General features: G+C 40.7%; 1 protein-coding gene across 1 annotated transcript in view; it reads left to right on the top strand.

The window, feature by feature from the left end:
* Nucleotides 1-20075, top strand: part of BUD13 (BUD13 homolog) — a 252929-nt gene that overhangs the window by 71797 nt on the left and 161057 nt on the right. The window contains exon 3 of the mRNA XM_044079472.1: nucleotides 8785-8866. Within this exon, the coding sequence (XP_043935407.1) occupies nucleotides 8785-8866 (82 nt within the window). The remainder of the gene's footprint in view (nucleotides 1-8784; nucleotides 8867-20075) is intronic.

Below are 20075 nucleotides of genomic sequence, written 5' to 3'. Positions count from 1 at the left end.
AAAAGACATGAATTTCTCTTTAAATTAGAAATTGAATGGTCCTTTGAGTTAATAATTGCTTAAATATGTTAAGGTGTTTGATTGATCTACTGGAAAGTATAGAGTATATAAGCACTGTGTTTTAATGAAATGTTCATGGTCTGAGGAAGCGTATCAGAGGATACGCGAAAGCGCTTACCTTCAATAAAATTCTATCTTTATTTTATTTATAAGAGTCGTGGTGAGTCCGAAGTTTGTTTGTTTCTTTCTTCAGTTTTAGTCATTTTAACTAAGGACTCCTTCGCTGAAGTGGTCTATCATTTCTGCTTCAGACTGAGAATATCTGAACACATCAGTAATATCAAAAAAGGCAGGATAAATAATGCACTGTACAAACATTATCTTACACATCCAACTGCCAATTTTCTTTTCACTGTCATTGATATTATTCGTGGCAAAAAATATAATAAAACTGGTTGGCACTCTCTGTTGAATTCTAAAGAAAAAAAGTGGATTATCAAATTGGGCGGTCTCTTTTCACCAGGGTTAAATGACAAACTTTAGGATTGACCAATAACAACTGTGTTATGTGTATAAATAGACAGCTTTGATTCTGCTTGAGTTACACTGATGAAGGCTGTATATGTGATATCAGCCGAAACCCGTCTGTGCATTTTCTTGCTGTTCTATGGATTTATGAAATAAAATTCAGTCATTTGAATCGGGTCAAGTTTTGCTGGCTTTACTTTTTTTGATTTGGCTTTCCCTGAGCCGTGCATCTGTTTCCGGGCAAACTTTATTTGGCTTATATATTGTCACAAAAGACAAATGGATCCTGGACATTATAGACAGAGGCTACAGATTCCACTTTCACACCCTTCCAAAACTGAGAGGCATGCCAAGCCTGCCACACAATCAAAGGGCAGAGGCACAAAAACAAATTTCAGATCTCATGGACATGAAAGCTATTCAAGAGGTACCTGCACAAGAACAGGGTCAAGGTTTTTATTCCAGACTATTCCTGGTACCAAGGAAGGGCAAAGATTGGAGACCTATTTTGGACCTATCCATCCTAAACACATTTTCACTCGTACCAAAATTCAAGATGCTCACATTACAGCAGCTTCTTCCCATGCTGGGCAAGGAGTCTTGGCTGGTAACATTGGACCTCAAGGAGGCATACCTGCATGTCCCAATCAGACAAGATTGCAGAAGATACCTCAGATTTCTTGCAGGTTCAACACATTATCAATTCTCTGCATTGCCCTTTGGCTTATCTACTGCGCCCATAGTGTTCACGAAATGCCTGGCATCAGTAATTGCCTACTGCAGACTTCAAGGGATACAAAGATACCCTTATTTGGACCACTGCCTGATCCAAGCGGACAGCAAGCACATACTTCTGAAACATCTGGCGTTTGTAATAATGTTGTTGAATTCTCTGGGATACACAGTCAACAAAAAGAAATCAAGGCTAATACCCTCTCAAACAATAATTTTCCTGGGTGCCAGCTTGGATACAAACACCCAGATGGCCTACCTTACGCTAGAGAAACAAGGGCAACTAACTCAATACTTCAGAAAACTGGCAACTTTTACCAGGCTGACTGCAAGGAAAATCCTGCAGGCTCTGGGATTCATGGCATCTTGCATCCTAGTAATCCCATGTGCAAAGCTGCATATGAGGAAACTTCAATGGTACCCTAAAAACCTATGGTCTCAACACAGCCACAGTTTGGAAACAATGATACCACTGATTCCATGTCTTCAAAAGGAATTTCTGTGGTGGGCTCAAGCATGCCAAAGAAACACAGGTCTCCCATTCTGCAAGCCTCAAGCAAATCAAGTCATCACAACAGATGCCTCGGACTACGCCAGGGGGGCGCACATGACAGATCGGTGCATTCAGGGCAAATGGTCCCAAAAAGAAAAGCACCTACACATCAATCAAAAGGAAATACTAGCAGTAATAAATGCTATTATAGCTTTCAAAGACCTACTGCATCCAGGCCAGCTATTGATAAGGACAGACAACACCACAGTAATGTGGTACATAAACAAACAGGGAGGAACCCATTCATACCCCCTATGCAGGCTAGCCATGTCTCTTTGGAACATGGCTCAGGAATTACAAATCGAGCTTCAAGCACAGTACCTGCCAGGCAAGGAAAACACGCTGGCAGACAACCTAAGCAGAAATATGACAGATCCACACGAATGGAAGTTGCATCCTCAAGTTTTTTCAAAGATAATTCAAGCATGGGGAAGGCCAGACATAGATCTCTTTGCCTCCCACAGAAATCACCAATTGGCAAAATTCTGCTCAAGGATCTTTCATCCACAGGCCTGGAAAGTGGACGCACTCTCTTTCAGTTGGACAACAATGACAGTTTATGCCTTTCCACCTCTTCCTCTGCTGCCCAAAGTTCTATTAAAAACCAGAGCAGACAGACCAAAGATGATTCTCCTTGCTCCAGACTGGCCAAGACAACACTGGTACCCACTCCTGAGGAGCCTGACGCATTCCCCACCATGGATCCTGCCTCTAATGCCTCTTCTACTGACTCAGCACAACTTCAAAACTCTTCACAGCCAGCTGAAAACACTCAATCTAGCCGCATGGAAAATTCCTTAAAATCACAACAGACCCTACTCTCCAAGGAGGTGCAGGATGTCATTTTGGAGGCCAGAAGACCTTCTACTAGAAAAGCCTACTCCGCAAAATGGAAACGGTTTTGTGCCTGGAATGAGAAAAGGGCCAGAATCCTGGAATACTGAATTTACCTCAAATATTACAGTACCTAGCTGAGATGCTAAGCAGTGGACTTTCATTCTCCTCCATCAAAATCCATGCCTCAGCCATTTCTGCAGAATACAACACTGATCCTCCTTTATTCTCTCACCCCCTCTTAAGACAGTTCCTCAGAGGGGCTAAGAATATAAAACCCCCAAGGAAACAACCAGTACCTGCTTGGGACCTCAATTTCATTCTAGAAAAACTGACCTTGCCTCCTTTTGAGCCAGCTGCTTCAACAGAACTACAATATTTGTCCTGGAAAACAGCCTTCCTGCTGGCTATCACCTCAGCTCGCAGGGTTTTGGAACTGTTAGCCCTCATGGCTGTGCAGCCTTTCATCATTTTCCATCAGGACAGAGTTTCCTTACAAACCAATCCTTCCTTTATGCCAAAGGTAGTATCCAGGGTAGCCTTGAATCAAGCTATCCACTTACCTACCTTTTACCCTAATCCTCAAAACAAAGGGGAGAGACTACTACATTCCTTGGACATTCACAGACAGCTACGTTATTATTTGGACAGAACAAAGCCTTTCAGAAAATCAGAGCAACTCTTTGTGTCCTATGCTACAGGAGCTCAAGGGAAGCCTATTTCCAAACAGACAGTCTCAAAATGGATAGCCCACTGCATACGCTTTTGTTACTCTTTTCATGGTAAAACTGTACCTGCAGGCATCAGAACTCACTCCACAAGGGCCACAGCTACCTCTGCAGCTTTCCTCAGGGGGGTTCCTACCAACGATATTTTGGAAGCTGCCACTTGGAGTTCTGTGCATACTTTCTCCAAGCACTATCATCTACCATTATACTCCAAATCTAGAGCAGGCTTTGCCACTGCAGTCTTGCAGGGCATCCTGGCTCCTCCTAGTTCCACCTAGTGCCTACCACCCCTTTTTAGCTTTGGGATTCTACCCATCTGTTATGACTGCAGCTGTATGCACGATGAACATAGTACAGTTTTGTACCTACCATAAATGTAGATGTTCGAGTGCTAATACAGCTGCAGTCCAGGTTTCCCTCCCTCAGCTGCAGTCCAGGTTTCCCTCCCTCCTTCCCCTCTTGGGACAGGCCTAATGGATAACACCTCCTCATACAACCTGATTGGGGTATTCTTTTATGGTGTATTTGCTTGCAACTACTGTTTTTTGATTATACTGCATTGCATTATTACATAAATTTATGTATTGCCTTCCTTCTGGGGGTACCTGACATCTGGGGCAAGAAAAACTGAAGAAAATGGCGTCGGCTGGTTCTTTTATACCCCTGTCGCACTGACGTCAGGGAAGAAGCGACGACATCCGACGCTGGACCTAGATTTTGGAATTTGGCCGACCGAGGACCCGCCTGACGGCAGGAAAACCCATCTGTTATGACTGCAGCTGTATTAGCACTCGAACATCTATATTTATGGTAGGTACAAAACTGTACTTTCCTTTCACTTCATATGTCAGACCTACAACCTATGCACAAGGCTATTTGCTGGTACTTCATTGACTTACAAGTGCAAAAATCATCATTTTCTTCTCTCAGAAAAAAATAAGGACTGGTGCTAACGCTCAAGAGGACAGACTTGGAGATTAGAGGAAAACAACAGCTATGGAAAAATGAAAGAAGGAAATATGGCTGAAGGATGGTGAGTGCATATACTGCAACACTAATCTATTCTAACATATACTGTTACGGTAAGTTCTTACAAAATTGTACTATGTGCATCATTGGATCACTACTGCAGTATTGCTGACATAGGGGATGTTTCTAAAAGTTTTTTTGCCAAAATGGTGAAGGTTTGAGGAACACAGCTAGAGTCCAACAACCCCTGAAAAATGGTACCAGTGAAACCTGTTCTGGCGCTGGAAAAGGCATGTAATTTGGTAATGTTTTGTGAAAGTGTGAATATGAGACCAGGTAGCTGTCTCCAAAACAGACTTAGTCAAGACTCACGAAAAATGTTCCAAAGAGTCCATAGCTCTGTTAGACTATGCCCTGATCTACCCTTGAAGTCTTTTAAAACGGTAGGAGTAACAAAAAAAAAATCAAAAGGGATAGCCATCTAAAAATGATTTGTTTAGAACCTCGAAGACCCACCCTTTTCCCCTCAAAAGAAAAAATTTGATTCTCCTCAAAAGAAAAAATTTGATTAGATTTTCTTACAATTTTTATCAACATAAAATATAACCTGTCAGTGGCCATCCAGCAGGAATTCGTTGTCCTTTATTTTGAGAACCATGAAAAATGCAGGCAGATGAACAGACCGATTCAGATACAGTTGAATGACAGGTCTAGGCATAAAGGAGGGGTTAGTTCTGACAGTAACCCCCATCTATATGAACGTCTACAAAAGGAGGAGTACAAATGAGAGTTTTTAACTTGGAATCATTTTATGGGTGGTCTTTACATCCGCCAAGAGGATCTCTAAGTAAAACATTTTAAATATGCAGAAGAAGCCAGTTCAAAAGGAGACAGAGTTAGCTTTTCAAGAACATAAATCAAGTCCCACGGAGGAGGAATTTCTTGGGAGGCCTGATGTTAAAGATGCTTTTTAGAAACTGCTTAACTTCATAGCATGAAAAAAGAGGAGGATCAACTTGTAGGCATGGTGAGATGGCTGACAAATGCATTTTAATAGAATTGTATGCTACATGAGAGTTGGGAAGCTCCAATAAATATTTGGGCATAATAGGAACTCTCATTTGATATAGGTCATGCCCTGGATTGTGGCACCAAATAAAAAATGTCTTTCCTTTAGAACTATAATATTTTCTTGATGCAGATTTTCTTCCCTCTTTTCGTTTGTAGAAGCCTCAGAATATAGGTGCCTAAAAGGAATTAGAAACTTCTCATCCAAACTTTGAGGTTCAGCATCTCTAGGTCTGGATGAACAAGAAAATCTTTTTTGTCATGTAACATGTCAATCCTGGGGGGTTATCTGTGGTGATTACCCTTGGCTAGGTGAAAACAAAGGGAGAACATATGTTGTCTGGGCCAAAAGGGTGTAGCCATCAGCATATTTGGATTGTCCTTCTGAATCTTCAGGAGGAATCTTGGAATAGCAGGAAAGAGAGGGTAAGCTCATACAGGAATTTCCCTTTCCAATGAAAGGAGAAGGCATCTGTTTTCCAAGCCTCCTTGCATGAAAGCTGAGCTAGTCAGTACTGCAGTGGTTTGAAGTCCCAGAAACATTGGTAGAATTAGTGCAGGCTGTGTACAAGGACCCAGTGACTCAAATACGAATAGTGTTCAGCCTCATAGAGGGGTTCCCAGTGGGAGTGGGTGTACACCAGGGTTCGACTTGGAGCCCACTGCTGTTCATACCGGTGATAGACTACATTAACAAACAGGTCAGAGGGCATCAACAAAGTTGCTGTATGCAGACAATGTGGCATTACAGGCTGACTGAGCTAGAACTTCAACAAAGGATAGGAGAATGGAATGCAAATTTGAAGGCACATGGGATGAAACTAAGCACAGATAAAGACAGTGGTTGTTGTGTCTTTTGGCTTTTCCTGTTTAGAGGTTGCTACAGTGAGCTCCGGTCTGCTAATGATTGGCAGTAGATTTTTACGTGCCGAGTTGCCGGTCCTGACGCACAACCTTCAACGAAGGTACGCCCATTCACGCATGTCTCCACACAGAAGACGCTGGCAGCAAATTGGGGAAATCAGAAGAAGCTGAGAATAGAGATAGAAGGGAAGATAGTGTAACAGGTAAACAGCTAAGTATCTGGGAGGGTTGATTGAGGAGAACGGAAGTCTGAATGCAGAGGTCAAAGCTAGACTCAGAGGGGCTGCAGCTAACTGGCATAGAGTGTCAGGTGTAGTCTATGACAGAAGAACCCCAAAGAAGCTGAAAAGTAAGGTGTACAAGACAATGGTGCAACTAATACTACTGTATGATACAGAAACCTGGGCAGTAAAGGCAGAACAGTTGAAGAAGCTAGAGGTGATGGAAATGAAGTGCCTGAGAAAGGTAGTGGGATGCACACTAAAGGACAGATGAAATGACATAAGAGCAGAACCCAAAGTAGCTCCAATTGCAGAAAAGATCAAAGAGAACAGATTACGGTGGTTTGGATACATGTGCAGAAAAGCAGAAGACAATCTGGTGAGGAAGATTTGGAACAGACAGGAAGAAGATAAGAGGAAGAGAGGGATGTCCAGCAAAGAGGTGGATGGATTGTGTGAAAGAAGATCTGCGTCAGTAAGACACGAGTGTTGAAGAAAGCAGGAGTGTGGCACTGATTTGAGAGAGATGGTGACAGTTAACACGATACCCCTACCCCATGTAGAAAAAAAAATGGGCTGATGATTATTCTTTTAGCTGGATGACCCAGGTGGATTTTGTTTCCTTTTCCTGAGGCCCTTAATAATAAGGATCTCCATTTTGCTGTTTCTCTTTTCAAGGGAACCAAATTTTTATTTCAGTTCTTGCCGTCGGGTACACAATAATTCTTCCTCTTTTTTCTCCATGCTATTGTACTGGAAATTTTGGCAACAGTTCTGAAGCCTTCTGCTTATGTTGCCTATAGTGTACACATATTTTGTTATGCATTTAGGATTATTGGCTTTGCCATTACAAGGTTATTTGGCTTATTGTAGGCATCTTTCAGATTTTATCCAAGTTACAGAGTGATTAATACACATGCTGTGGCCTTTCATTTTGCTAGATGTGTACTTGAGGATAGGTTAAAAAATCAATTTTTGTGGTGAGTCTTCCTCTTGAAACTCTAATTAAAAATGATTATTTTCCTTGAGATCACAATTTTATGACTGAGACTTTTGATGCTGGTTCTTCTACATCCTTCACTTATGTTTCCTAGAATCTTTTCCCTTTGGTATCCCAGTAGCTCTACAGAAAACATTCAGCTTTCCAGGCTGTGTATAAAGATCCTTCTTTAGAGTTTATCTTATCCTAGTCTGCCTGACAGACTGTCCTTGCTTCTCCTTGAAGGTAGTTTGTTTCCTGGGTCTCCTTGAAATTTTCTGCTTCATTTTTGTTTTCTGAAGGCAGTGTGACCTACGTTGATCTCTCCTTTTCTTTGTCTTGAAAAATTACCATTTCTTTAAAGTCCTACAGTGAGCCAGTTGTCCATTTGCTTTAGGTAAAGAAGGAAGACAAGCAGCAATTAGGCATAGCAGTACATCTTTAGCCATGTTTTACCTAAATTTACTAAAGTTCGTAATGATAGCAGGGTTATTTACATCAGTAAATCATTAAGCTCACTTTATACAAACATGCAAACAATTCTTAGTTAACTTTGTGGAGTCTAATATTTTAGATCTTTCATCCTTTAAAACAAGGAAGTGTTCCTTTGTTTGTTGCCTCTGTATTGTTTTCTTGAACATACGGGTAACCCATATAGTATGTCTTTGTACTTCATGGGGTGAATAATCAGTCGTTCGCCATATTGCCCAAATGTTTGGCTAGCTTTATCACTTTCTCTGTCCAAGAAGCCTTGTCTGCCTTTCCATGGTTTAATGAATGAATGAATGAGTGATAGGAGAAGCATCAATTCCTTAGTGATTCATTTTATGAAAAGTGTCTGCATTAGGCATTCAGGTCACAGCCGTTTGATAGAATGTGCCTTTGCTAAGCATTATAAAAATTATTTTTTTTAGGAGCAAGATCCTTGTTTGGCAGGGCTTTCTGCAAAGCTTACTTTCTTAAGAATTTTGTTTTATCAGCTTATTCACATTCCGTTTTTGTAGATTTGTTTCATATTCTGATCCACTGGTTAGGACTCACTGCAACAGTTTTGTCAAAGGTTTACTGATTCTGTAAGAATTACGTGTCAGTACTTCTACGCAATGTTTGTTCAAAATATGCACTGTCCAGTAATTTATAGAAATTGTTAGCATTTTGTTCTGTATGTGATTTGACAGGTTTTTTCTTTAGATGTGGTAAAGTATTGTGCTTAATCTGTAATAGTAATAGTTTCTGCAAGAAAAAAAAAGCACTTGAGAAGCAAACTAATTTCCGTTTTTTTTTTTTTGTTTGTTTTTTTTTGTTTAGCAAAGCCGCAGTATTCTGGACCAGCACCCCCTCCAAACAGGTTCAACATTTGGCCTGGATATCGCTGGGATGGTGTTGACAGGTGATGTATGGAGTAAAGTATGTTGCCAGCATTCATCATTGAGGATAAAACTGAACTTTTATCTGTTTTGCGAACATTTAGCAGTTTTTTTTTGTTAATACTTCATTCTTGCTTGTCCAACTGTTGTCATACTTTTATCGTTGTCAGAGAAGATGTTTGTTGATTTCAGGCTGTATCTCGTTTATTTTGCAAAGTTTCTAACTGGTTCAGAGGAAAACAAAAATAGAACACTGATAAAATAAACTAAAAGTCTCATTTATTGAAGCCTGTGAACTTCACAAGGAAAAGAGCTTTCATGTGTTGGTGCAGACTTCTTCAGATCCTTGTTTCGATATCAAGTTTCTCGTAGACAACCGTTTTACTTAAAAGTTTTGCATTGCTTTCTTTGAGCTGTATTTTGTTAGTCTCTTGTTTTCTTTACGTATGCAAATAAGAGAAGTGTTCCCTTCCCCTTTTTTGCATTCTTTCCCATTTAGGTTTCCATGTAGATTTTGTCTGCAGGCTACTTTTTAGGCAGTGAAAATATTTCATTTATTGAAGTTAATTTTAAAATTATATCAATCTAATCCTTCTGTTTTTTTTTTTTTTCTTTTTTTCCCCTCTAAGAGTTTCATCCTTTAATGAGGGGTATTTAAGTTATACTGCATCTTTTGACTGCTGCAGTTAATATTCATAGGTGTTTACTAGGCTATGATCACAGTGGTGTTTTTAAGCCTAGCCATGCATCCCAAATCTTTGACAAGTTCTGAAAACCTTGATGAGTGTAACCAGGAGCTTGGGAGATTAATCATTTACAGGTTGCCTATGTCCATTAGAGACATAGATACTAAGCCAGGGATGAATTTCCCATTCTTGTCTTGTCTTTTGCCACTGTGAGCTGATTATAAGAACAGTCTTAAGAAAATAAGCACTTTGTTTCTTACTTCTTTAATGCTGATGTAAAATCTGTAGCTGGTCCCTGGTGTATTCACAGCTTGGCCTCTGTTATAAAGTAGTCTTTTTATTATTAACTGATTACTGTTGTTTCTTCTCCTATTTTATTATTGAAAGAAAACTTTATCCCATACCAAAATTGCCATTGTTTATAAAGTAGACCATTGTTCTAATAATAATGGCTTTATCTGGTGTCTGCCATTAGGAAAAAACTGCCTTTACTTTGGATAGGTGGGTGAGTGAATTAGTTTTTGCCTAAGCTTTTGAGTTACAATTAACTTTTGTAACCCATCCCAGGTCATTTTCAAAATGCCCAAGTTGGGTATGGTGCCTGTCCCTGTAGTCTCCAGGTGTTACTCGAGCAGTCTGTGTCAGTGACACCTGTTGATGTCACATAGTGTTTCTGGTTCCCAGATGGATATAGATATGTTTTGAATTTGCCTACCATGCACATTTTCCCTTAAGCCAAAGGAAATACAGAATGTTAACTTTAAATATTTATGTTTTACTTCTTTCCTATAGATCTAATGAGTGTTTTAACTGTGTGCTTTCCTAAAACTCCAGAGGAAAATCTTAAATTATTGAGATCTCAGGATAGAGATTCAGAATTTGTAACTCATCTTCCTTTTGATTTTCTGCCTCCCAGAGTGTAAGAGCCATTCCTCATCTTGAAACCAGAAGTTCATATGTGTATTGCAGACAATTGCCTTGTGCATCTAAATTCAAGGTGTGCATACAAGTGTCAGGAGACTGTTTTTGCAGCATTTTTTTTTTCACAACTGCGACTTGTAACACACCTAGCCTATATTATATCACTTCTAGTTTTAAATCTTGTTTATATTTCAGCAGTAATACCTATCCAGCTGCTTAACCCAGTCTTTTTCGTATGTTATTGCTTGCATCCCTTACTGTAGTGGATTTCACATTAAAGTTGAGTACTTGTTCATCCCATACAGAGAAATATACGCTGATATTGCTTTATGTAACCTCTCCTTATGTGACCACTCATGCCGACCTATTTATAGTGGATATACTTTTCTCACTTAATATTTATTTTAAAAATATTGCTGCAAATGCTGATTAGATTTGTTTTCAGATTATCTGCTTATGTTACTGCATTGCCAACCTATTCACAATGGATGTATTATCTTCAGCTCTTATGAGTACTGCTGCAATTATTTGTATTAATTACTTTTATATATATTATCTTCCAGTCTGTATTGAATCTGTATACATCAGATATTGTTTGTACTTGCACAGTGTCTGCTGTAATCTTTTTCTGTAAGTTTTTCTTTCACTAAACAAGTTCATAAGCTTTCTTCCCCTGGTTTCTACTGATTAGGAGTCTTGTTTGATCCATCTGGACCTTCCCAGTAACCATATGCATACAGATAAATAAATAGATGTGCTCTGACTTTAGCCTTACAAACTTAACATTTTCTGTCATAAGGCGAAAAGGCTATGAATTTTTGCCTTCAGGAAGATTCAATCCATTTCAGATAATTTGATCAAGCATTTTCATGAAATCTTTTTCGGATATGTTTCAAACCTAGTTGTGATAGCCCATTAACTAAAGCATGAAGGAGATGTTGGCAATTCATATAGTTTTAGTCTTTTTTCATCCAGCTATGATACCACTTGTTCAAGTTACATTAGGCAGTAAAGCAGTGATTGATTTTGACACTTGGTGAAACAGGAAGGGATCAGTTCTTACTAATTGCGCAGATCAGCAGTTATAATTTTGGAGCAGACCTTGTCTGTGTTAGTTACATTGAATGACTCTCTCCCTCTTACCTTAATTTGCTGGCATACTTGCTCAGCGGAATGATTTTTCTGACCCAGGATCAAGGGTGGGAATTTAGTAAGACTTCGTTTATTCACCCAGCTTACTCCGATATGGGGGTAGTCTTTCTGAGATACCTACATCATTCCAGAATCACCAGTTTGTCTCTATTTTCAGTTAGCTTCCTTATCACAAAGCTTCGGTCATGGAAGTTTTTCTGCTTTGGTTATCGAATGAACCACACCCTTCATTTTGCATTCCCTCCATGTAGTTCCCTTTGTTTGTATAGTGCACAAAAACAGCAAAAGCAATCTAAGCTAATATTATTTCCTCTTGGGTCAGTACAGCCTTGGTTATCCATTTTACATCAAATATTTACATAATCCTGCATTTAACATACAGGATGACAAGTTCTACTGATGCAATCTAAAATCCCTCCTAAATCCTAAAAGAATTAAGTTAATGCTTTATAGTTTAGCTGCTTCATGAGTACTACTGTTGATTTTAAGACTGAGAGACCTAGAGACATGGAATCCTGTCTAGCTAAATGAAAAATGTTTGTTTCAAGACTCAGAGTTTAAGGACTTAAGTCTTCTGCCACTGGTCTTTTATATATTTCCTATTAACCGAACACTTGTCATTCATTTATGTTTGTCTTATTTCCCTTTGTGATGTTCCAGCTCTGGGCAAGTAATCAAGGAGCCTGAATCCTCACCACTGACACTGGAGGGGGACGTTCACTTGGAACAAAAGTAGATACACATAGTATTTCCAGATGCAGCTCTCTGCATCAAGCACAGTTTCCATTAAGAGCGCACAGAAAGCACACTCAGTCCAGGGTCTGGATTGCTCTGTCTCTATCCTGGTCCCCAGTAAGACTCCCCACTGGGACAGCTGTAGAGTTGAGACCTCTGCCGAGTGTCCAAGATAAGTTCCCCAGCACCCTCTCTGTGAAACTAGTGTTTCATGTCCCTTCTCCAAACAGCTGACACACACCCTCTTTGAGATTTGATTTTCACACACACGCACACACACACACACACACACACACACCTGGAAAAGGCTGGCTGGCACGATTCAGTGGCTATGCCCCCTTCTGCCCAGACTATAAGCTAGTTACACTGACACCAGAAACTCCAAAGCCAGCTACTCTAAGGCTCTTGCAAGTGTACCTAATTATATTGAGTGAAATTAATATTAATACAATTGGTAGTTTGACCAGCAACAAAAACATGAAAATACTAAATATCTATTTACAGTAAACACCAGAGATGTTCTTCATGTTTCACTGTTGCAGTCATTACATTTGGGTAATCTGCTGGCAGGTTGCCCTCAGTCGGCCTGAATATCAAAGTCTTGGGTCCTGCATCGGTTGCTGTCTCCTCTTCCAGGACATCAGGTCGTCAGGGGTATAAAACATGCAGCCGACGCCATTTTCTTCAGTCTTTCTTGCCGCGCGGTGCCTGAAGCAGAAGCAGTTTGCAAGTGCCGGTCGGCCGACTCCTGAAATTTTCGCATTCAAGTTTCAGAACTGAAGTCTTCAGTTAAAGCTAAAGTACCCCGTTGAGGAAAGTTTTTCTTGCTCCTTACCGATGTCAGTAAAAGTTAATAATTGCATTACTTGTGGAAAGCAAATACCTCATAAGGATTTTCATTTGTACTGTATTCCTTGCCTAGGCCCAGATCATAACATGCCTTGCTGTCGGTTTTGTGCTAGATTTAACCAACGCACTATTAAGCATCGGTATATCTTTGCTTCAAAATCACTGCGGTGGTGGTGCTGCGGTAGCGTTGTCGCCTCACAGCAAGACGTTGTGCCGTTCGATTCTCAACTAGAGCGTCTTCTGTGTGGAGATATGTGTGAATGGGCGTACCTTCGTTGAAGGTTGTACATCAGGGCTGGCAAACTCGGCACGTAAAAAATCTACTGCCAATCATTAGCGGACCGGAGTTCTGCTGTGGCGACCCCTAACTGGGAAAAGCCGAAAGACACAAACAAATATCTTTGCTTCAAAATATTTTGGAAACAGATTTAATTACCCTGAAATGTCGTCGGATAGCAATCTGACTACCGGAGTTCACAAAAAATGCAAAGAAATGGACAGAGACAGACCGCCGAGGTCCAAAGCAGACGACAAAGCTTCTCCTAAGCCAGTCGGTGGTTTGCCGATATTCAGTGATGCGCTTTCACAGCCCCTGGTACCCGCTACTTTTGAGTCGCAGGCCTCTAACGAGACCCATGTGGAGTCCAGCATGCCACGAGATTCTCAGAGTATTGTACCCGTGGAGGTTTCTCTTTCAGATAGGTCCTGAGCCGCTGAGCAGGCGCCAGCTTCTGAGGGTGTTTTCAGGCCTCAACATTTCTATATAAAACTGACACCAGCTTCAAAAACAAAGACAAAGGCAACTTCTAAGGCTAAAAAAACGACACATGAGCCACGTGCTCAGGCCTCTATGCCTAAAAAACAGATGATCAAAATGCTGAAGACTTAATTACCTTGGTCAGGGTAAGACACTGATTATGAATCTTCATATCAGGTTTCTATTTCTTCTGATTCCTCTTCTGATCAGGAATTTTCTATACCACCCTATGAGGATTCAGATGCAGAGGAATCCATCCCATATGCATCTCCTCCTGAAGATTATTCTTTTGGAGAAATCTTGCATACTTTAAGGGAACATTTTCATTGGGAGAGTCAGAATTTCTCAGAATCAAAAAAGAGGCTTAGGGATTTCCTCCTCCTTCCTCAGCATAGGCCTTTGGCTATACCTTCTGTATTATACATTGTTGATGATGTGTTTTCGGAATCAAGCATGGCTCCAGATTCCCTACCTCTGGCTCCTAGTAAGCCTGACAGATGTTACAGGATTCCTGACTCTCACAAATTTTTATTCAAAAATTCTGCTGCTGACCCGGAAACTATCTCACAGGGTCCCAAAGGTGTAAGGGCCTCAACAGCTAAGAATCCTACCCCCTCTGATAGAGATTCCAGGGAGCTGGATAGATGGGGAAAGAAGGTTTATACGTCTGCAACCTTGGCAATTACGGCCTTAAACTGCCAGTTTCATATGCTTAAATATCAACAGCATGTTATGGGATTGTTGAAACAGAAAATTATGTTGATTTCCGAATGTGTGGAAAATAAAGAATTACATGAATTATTGCATGCAGCAGAACAGGTTGGAAAGCATACTTTGCAATGTGGTTTTCATTCCTTGGAGGCCTCTTGCAGTGCCGCAGTTACTGGATCTATGATTAGAAGGCATGCCTGGTTCAAGGAGCAAAATCTGCCTGATCATGTTAAAGCTAAATTGTTGGATGCACCTTTACAGCATGATACTCTGTTTGGTAATAAGGCAGAAGAGCTTTTAAAGAAAATGGAAGACAAAGCTAAGTCTATGCAAACTGTAAATGACTTCTTACAAGTGCAGCCACCAAGATTCAGTAGACACTGGCCAACAAAAAATTGGTCCTTTCCTGTGTCCGACAGAGCCTTACTGGGCAAATCCAGGCGCTCAAAAGGCTCTAGATACCAATCACTTGGTTCTTACAGGTCAAAGCAATGGGGTGCCTCTACCTCCAAATCTGGAGGAAACAAAGCACAACCCTACAGTAAACAGTCTCAATGACTCCCCTCTGCCATCACCAAGCACTTATCTTTTGGCAGTCCCCTTAGGGGGAAAATTAGCACTTCATGCTCAAAATTGGCAGTTAATAACACAGGATAAGTGGGTATTAAACATAGTATACCAGGGATACAGATTTCATTTCCATACCTTGCCAATTCCAAACGGTTGGCCAGATCTGCCACAAAATCAGTGGGCAGAGGCACAGAAACAAGTTACATCCCTCATGGATATGGGGGCTATTCAACCAGTAACAGAACAAGAAAAAGGGCAAGGGTTTTACTCAAGACTGTTCCTGGTACCCAGAAAAGACAATGCCTGGAACCCAATACTGGATTTATCGATTTTGAACACATTCTTGGACATCCCAAAATTCAAAATGCTGACTTTGCAACAGCTTCTGCCCATGCTGGGCAAGCACACTTGGTTAGTGACTCCAGACTTGAGGCATACCTGCATATCCCAATAAGGGAATCGTGCAGAAGATACCTCCGCTTCAAGGCTGGTTTTATGCATTATTCTCTGCACTGCCCTTTGGCTTATCTACTGTGCCCAGGGTCTTTACAAAGTGCCTGGCACCAGTAATTACATTTTGCAGACAAAGAAGCATACAAATCTACTTACTTGGACGACTGTCTCATTCAAGCAGAAAACAAGGACATTCTTCTTCAACATCTGGCGTCTGTAAAAAGGCTTCTGACATGCCTAGGGTACACAATAAACAAAAAGAAATCACAACTGGTACCCTCTCAAAAGATTACATTCCTGGGTGCAAGCTTGAATACAACTGCCCAGATGGCTTACCTTACGCCAGACAAGCAAAGGCAACTGACTATTTACTTCATACCGATGGCAACAAAGACCCACTTATCTGCAAGACAAATTCTGCAGGCTTTGGGTTTCATGGCATCCTGCATTCTACTAATTCCATATGCAAGACTGCATATGAGGAAGCTACAGTGTTATCTAAAAAGTTTATGGAGTCAACATTGTCACAGTCTTGAAACAATGATTCCTCTCATTCCCTGCCTACAACAGGAGTTTCTTTGGTGGGCAGAGACATGTCACCAGAACATGGGATGGTCTTTCAATCTACCCCCTGCTACACAAACCCTAACTACAGACGCATCAGACTATGCTGGGGGGCCCACCTGGCAGGGAGATGCATTCAGGGCATATGGAGCCCAAAACAAATGCATCTGCATATCAGCCAGAAAGAGATGTTAGCTGTTCAGAATGCCCTGACAGCCTTCAAGGACTTACTTCATCCAGGACAACTACTGATAAAGATGGACAACACCACGGTTATGTGGTACATAAGCAGGGGGGTACACATTCCTATCCCCTTTGCAGACCAGCCATGGCATTGTGGGACACAGCCTTGACTTACCAAGTACATCTTCAAGCTCAATTCCTGACAGGAAAACAAAATACTCTGGCAGACGACCTAAGCAGAAATCTTATGGACCCTCATGAGTGGAAACTGGATCCACTAGTCTTCAGCATGATAACAGAGAAATGGGGGGCTCGGACATAGATCTGTTTGCTTCTCCCCAAAGTTATCAACTGGGCAAATTCTGCACAAGGACTTATCACAGACAAGCATGGAAAGTGGATGCCGTATCCTTCAGTTGGAAAAAAACTATTCCTCCTCTGCCTCTTCTTCCCAAAGTCTTACTTAAGGTCAGACAGGAAAAACCAAAAATGATCCTAATTGCCCCGGATTGGCCTCACCAGCACTGGTACCCAGTTCTAAGGAATATGTCTCAACTACCTCCTTGGTGCTTGCCTCAAATACCTCATCTACTGTCTCAGCAGAGCAATCAAGTTCTGCACAATCAGCTCCAAACTCTGAACCTGGCAGCATGGCTGATCATGTAATTATTCAAACAACACCTCTCAGCAAATCTGTGATGGATGTCATTTTGGAAGCCAGAAGGCCTAGTACTAGAAAATCTTATGCTGATAAATGGAAGAGATTATGTGCTTAGAACAAAGCACAAGGGACGGACACAGCAAAGACAAATATCCGTCAGATTTTGTAATACTTGACTGAGATGCTTGACAACGGGCCTATCATTTTCATCAATAAAAATCCATGCCTCTGCCATCTCGACTCATTACAACACAGAGCCTCCCATTTTTTCTCATCCTCTGCTAAAACAGTATCTTAGAGGGGCCAAAAATTTAAGGCCTCCCAGAAGACCACCAGCTCCTGCATGGGACCTCAATTTTGTGTTGGAAAAGCTCACCCTGCCTCCATTTGAACCAGCAGCTACTGCGGATATAAAGTTTTTATCTTGGAAAACAGCTTTCCTTCTGGCAATCACTTCAGCAAGAAGGGTTTCAGAACTACAGGCCCTCATGGCTGTGGAGCCTTTTATTACATTTTATCCAGACATGGTGTCCCTCAGGACCAATCCTTCCTTTATGCCTAAGGTGGTATCCATTGTGGCTCTTAACCAAACTATTCACCTGCCAACTTTTTACTCAAATCTGCAGAACAAGGGGGAGCGGATTCTGCATTCCTTGGACATACACAGACAACTAAGATTCTACTTAAAGAGGACCAAATTTCGAAGAAAGTCTGAGCAGCTACTGGTGACATTTGCTGCAGTATCAGAGGGGAAGGCTATTTCAAAACAGACTATTTCAAAGTGGATAAGCCACTGCATTCGTTTCTGCTATTTGCATCATGGTAAACCGGTGCCCAAGGGAATCAGGTCACATTCCACCAGGGCTGCATCTACCTCAGCAGCTTTTCTCAGAGGGGTGCCAACCAGAGACATTCTAGAAGCAGCTACTTGTTCATACTTTTAGAAAGCATTATCATTTGCCTCTCTTCTCTAAGTCCAGGGCAGGCTTTGCCACTGCAGTTCTGCAGGGCCTTATAGCCGCTTCTAATGCTGTTTAGTTCCAGCCTCCCATCTATAGCTTTGGGATTCTACCCAAATGTAATGACTGCAACAGTGAAACACGAAGAACATAGTACAGTTGTGTACACTTACCGTAAATGTAGATGTTTGAGTGTATTCACTGTTGCAGTCCAGGTTACCCACCCGCCATCCACCTTTTTTCTAGAAGTTCTCTTTCCTTCACTGTATTCTACAGCCTTTGTGGTGTGTTTGCTTTTAGATGAAGGTAAAGTGTATGTTGTTACAATTGCATTTATATATTGATATATATTTTTGCTCCCTATTTGGGGGGGCACCTGACATCTGGGGCAAGAAAAACTCAAGAAAATGGTGTCGGCTGCATGTTTTATACCCCTGACGACCTGACGTCATGGAAGAGGCGACAGCAACCGATGCAGGACCCAAAGTCCATAAAGATATTAAGAATCCACCTATGAGACTGGTAGTCTCCAGTAAGGGATGTTTAACTGAGACAATTTCCATATATCTAGAGAAACAGTTAGGGAAGATTGTGGAACAAATATCCACAGTGATTAACGACACCAAACAGTTTCTTGAGAGCCTTACAGAATATACTTCACCTGCTAAGAATGATGAAATAGATTTCATGGTGACACTAGATGTAAGTTCTTTATTCACCTCCATCCCTAATGACATAGGGGTAGACTACATGAGGTTGCTTTTGATAGAAAAGGATATGCCAAGGAACATGGTGATACGATGTGCTATGCTTATGGGCATTGTGTTAAAAAATAATGCTTTTGTATGCGATGACCAATATTTTTTACAACAGAAAGGAGTTGCGATGGGCACACCGTGTGCAAACTCCTATGCAAATTTAGTGATGGCATACTGGGAATACACCTACATCATATACCAGGAAAACATCTTATTGTATAAGCGTTTTGTGGATGATATTTTTCTGTTATGGAAAGGCGATGAGGCCACACTTCAAGAGTTCATTGAATATATTAATAGCACCACCAGTTTTTTTGTCTCTAGATGGGAAATGGTCAGTCAAGAAGATAGAATTTTTGGATGCTCTGCTAATAAGAGAGGGAAACTCCTTACAGACGCAGTTGTTTAGAAAAGACTGTAGGAAAAATTCGATTTTGCACCGTACCAGTATGCACCCTGCACATATTTATAGGAACATCGTGAAAGGTCAAGTGCTAAGAGCATCCAGACTTACGAGCCAAGATGATCAATTTCAAAAAACTGTGGAGGCCCTACATGATGAATTTCAAGAAAGGGGCTATAAATCAGGAGAGATGATAAAGGTATTTCAGGACAGTATAGTAAGAAGGAATTCAACAGGGAAACCATATATACATGGTAATGAAGATGCCCGTAGTTTAATTGAAGAAACAAGGAATCATATGATGTTGAATAAGTCTGTGATATCTTTCACTAGTAATAATAGGAAAATCATGGAGATTTTTATGAAAAATTGGAACATCTTAACAATAGATGACAAGCTACACCAGTTAGTAGGAGATACCCCTAAATTCACATATAAGAATACCAAATCTTTAAAACGTCTACTATGTTATGAGAAAAAAGAGAAACAGCAGGCAGAATCAATGAGGAAAGGGACTTATTCATGTAGGACTTGTAATCAATGTTGTTTCATATCAAATAACAAGTTTATCCATTCAGATACTAGGAAAGTATACTGTTCTGACTTTTATGCAGATTGTCGGACACGTGATTTAGTCTATTTAGTGGTTTACACAAAGTGCACATCTTTCTATGTTGGTATGACAAATAGAACTCTTAGAGAACGTATAAGAGAACATAGTTATGCTTTTAATAGGGAAGATGAAAATAATGCTCTGGCCAAACACGTTATAGATAAGGGTAAATTTAAGTTTATGGCCATAGAACTGATACATCAAGATACTAGGTTAGGTGATTATAAGAACTATACTGAACAAAGAGAAATTAGATG

This window comes from Protopterus annectens, chromosome 8.part0 (assembly GCF_019279795.1).
Source record: "Protopterus annectens isolate FY-2018-M chromosome 8.part0, PAN1.0, whole genome shotgun sequence".
In the NCBI taxonomy this organism is placed as follows: Eukaryota; Metazoa; Chordata; order Ceratodontiformes; family Protopteridae; genus Protopterus; species Protopterus annectens.
This window is presented reverse-complemented; position numbering and strand designations above follow the sequence as displayed.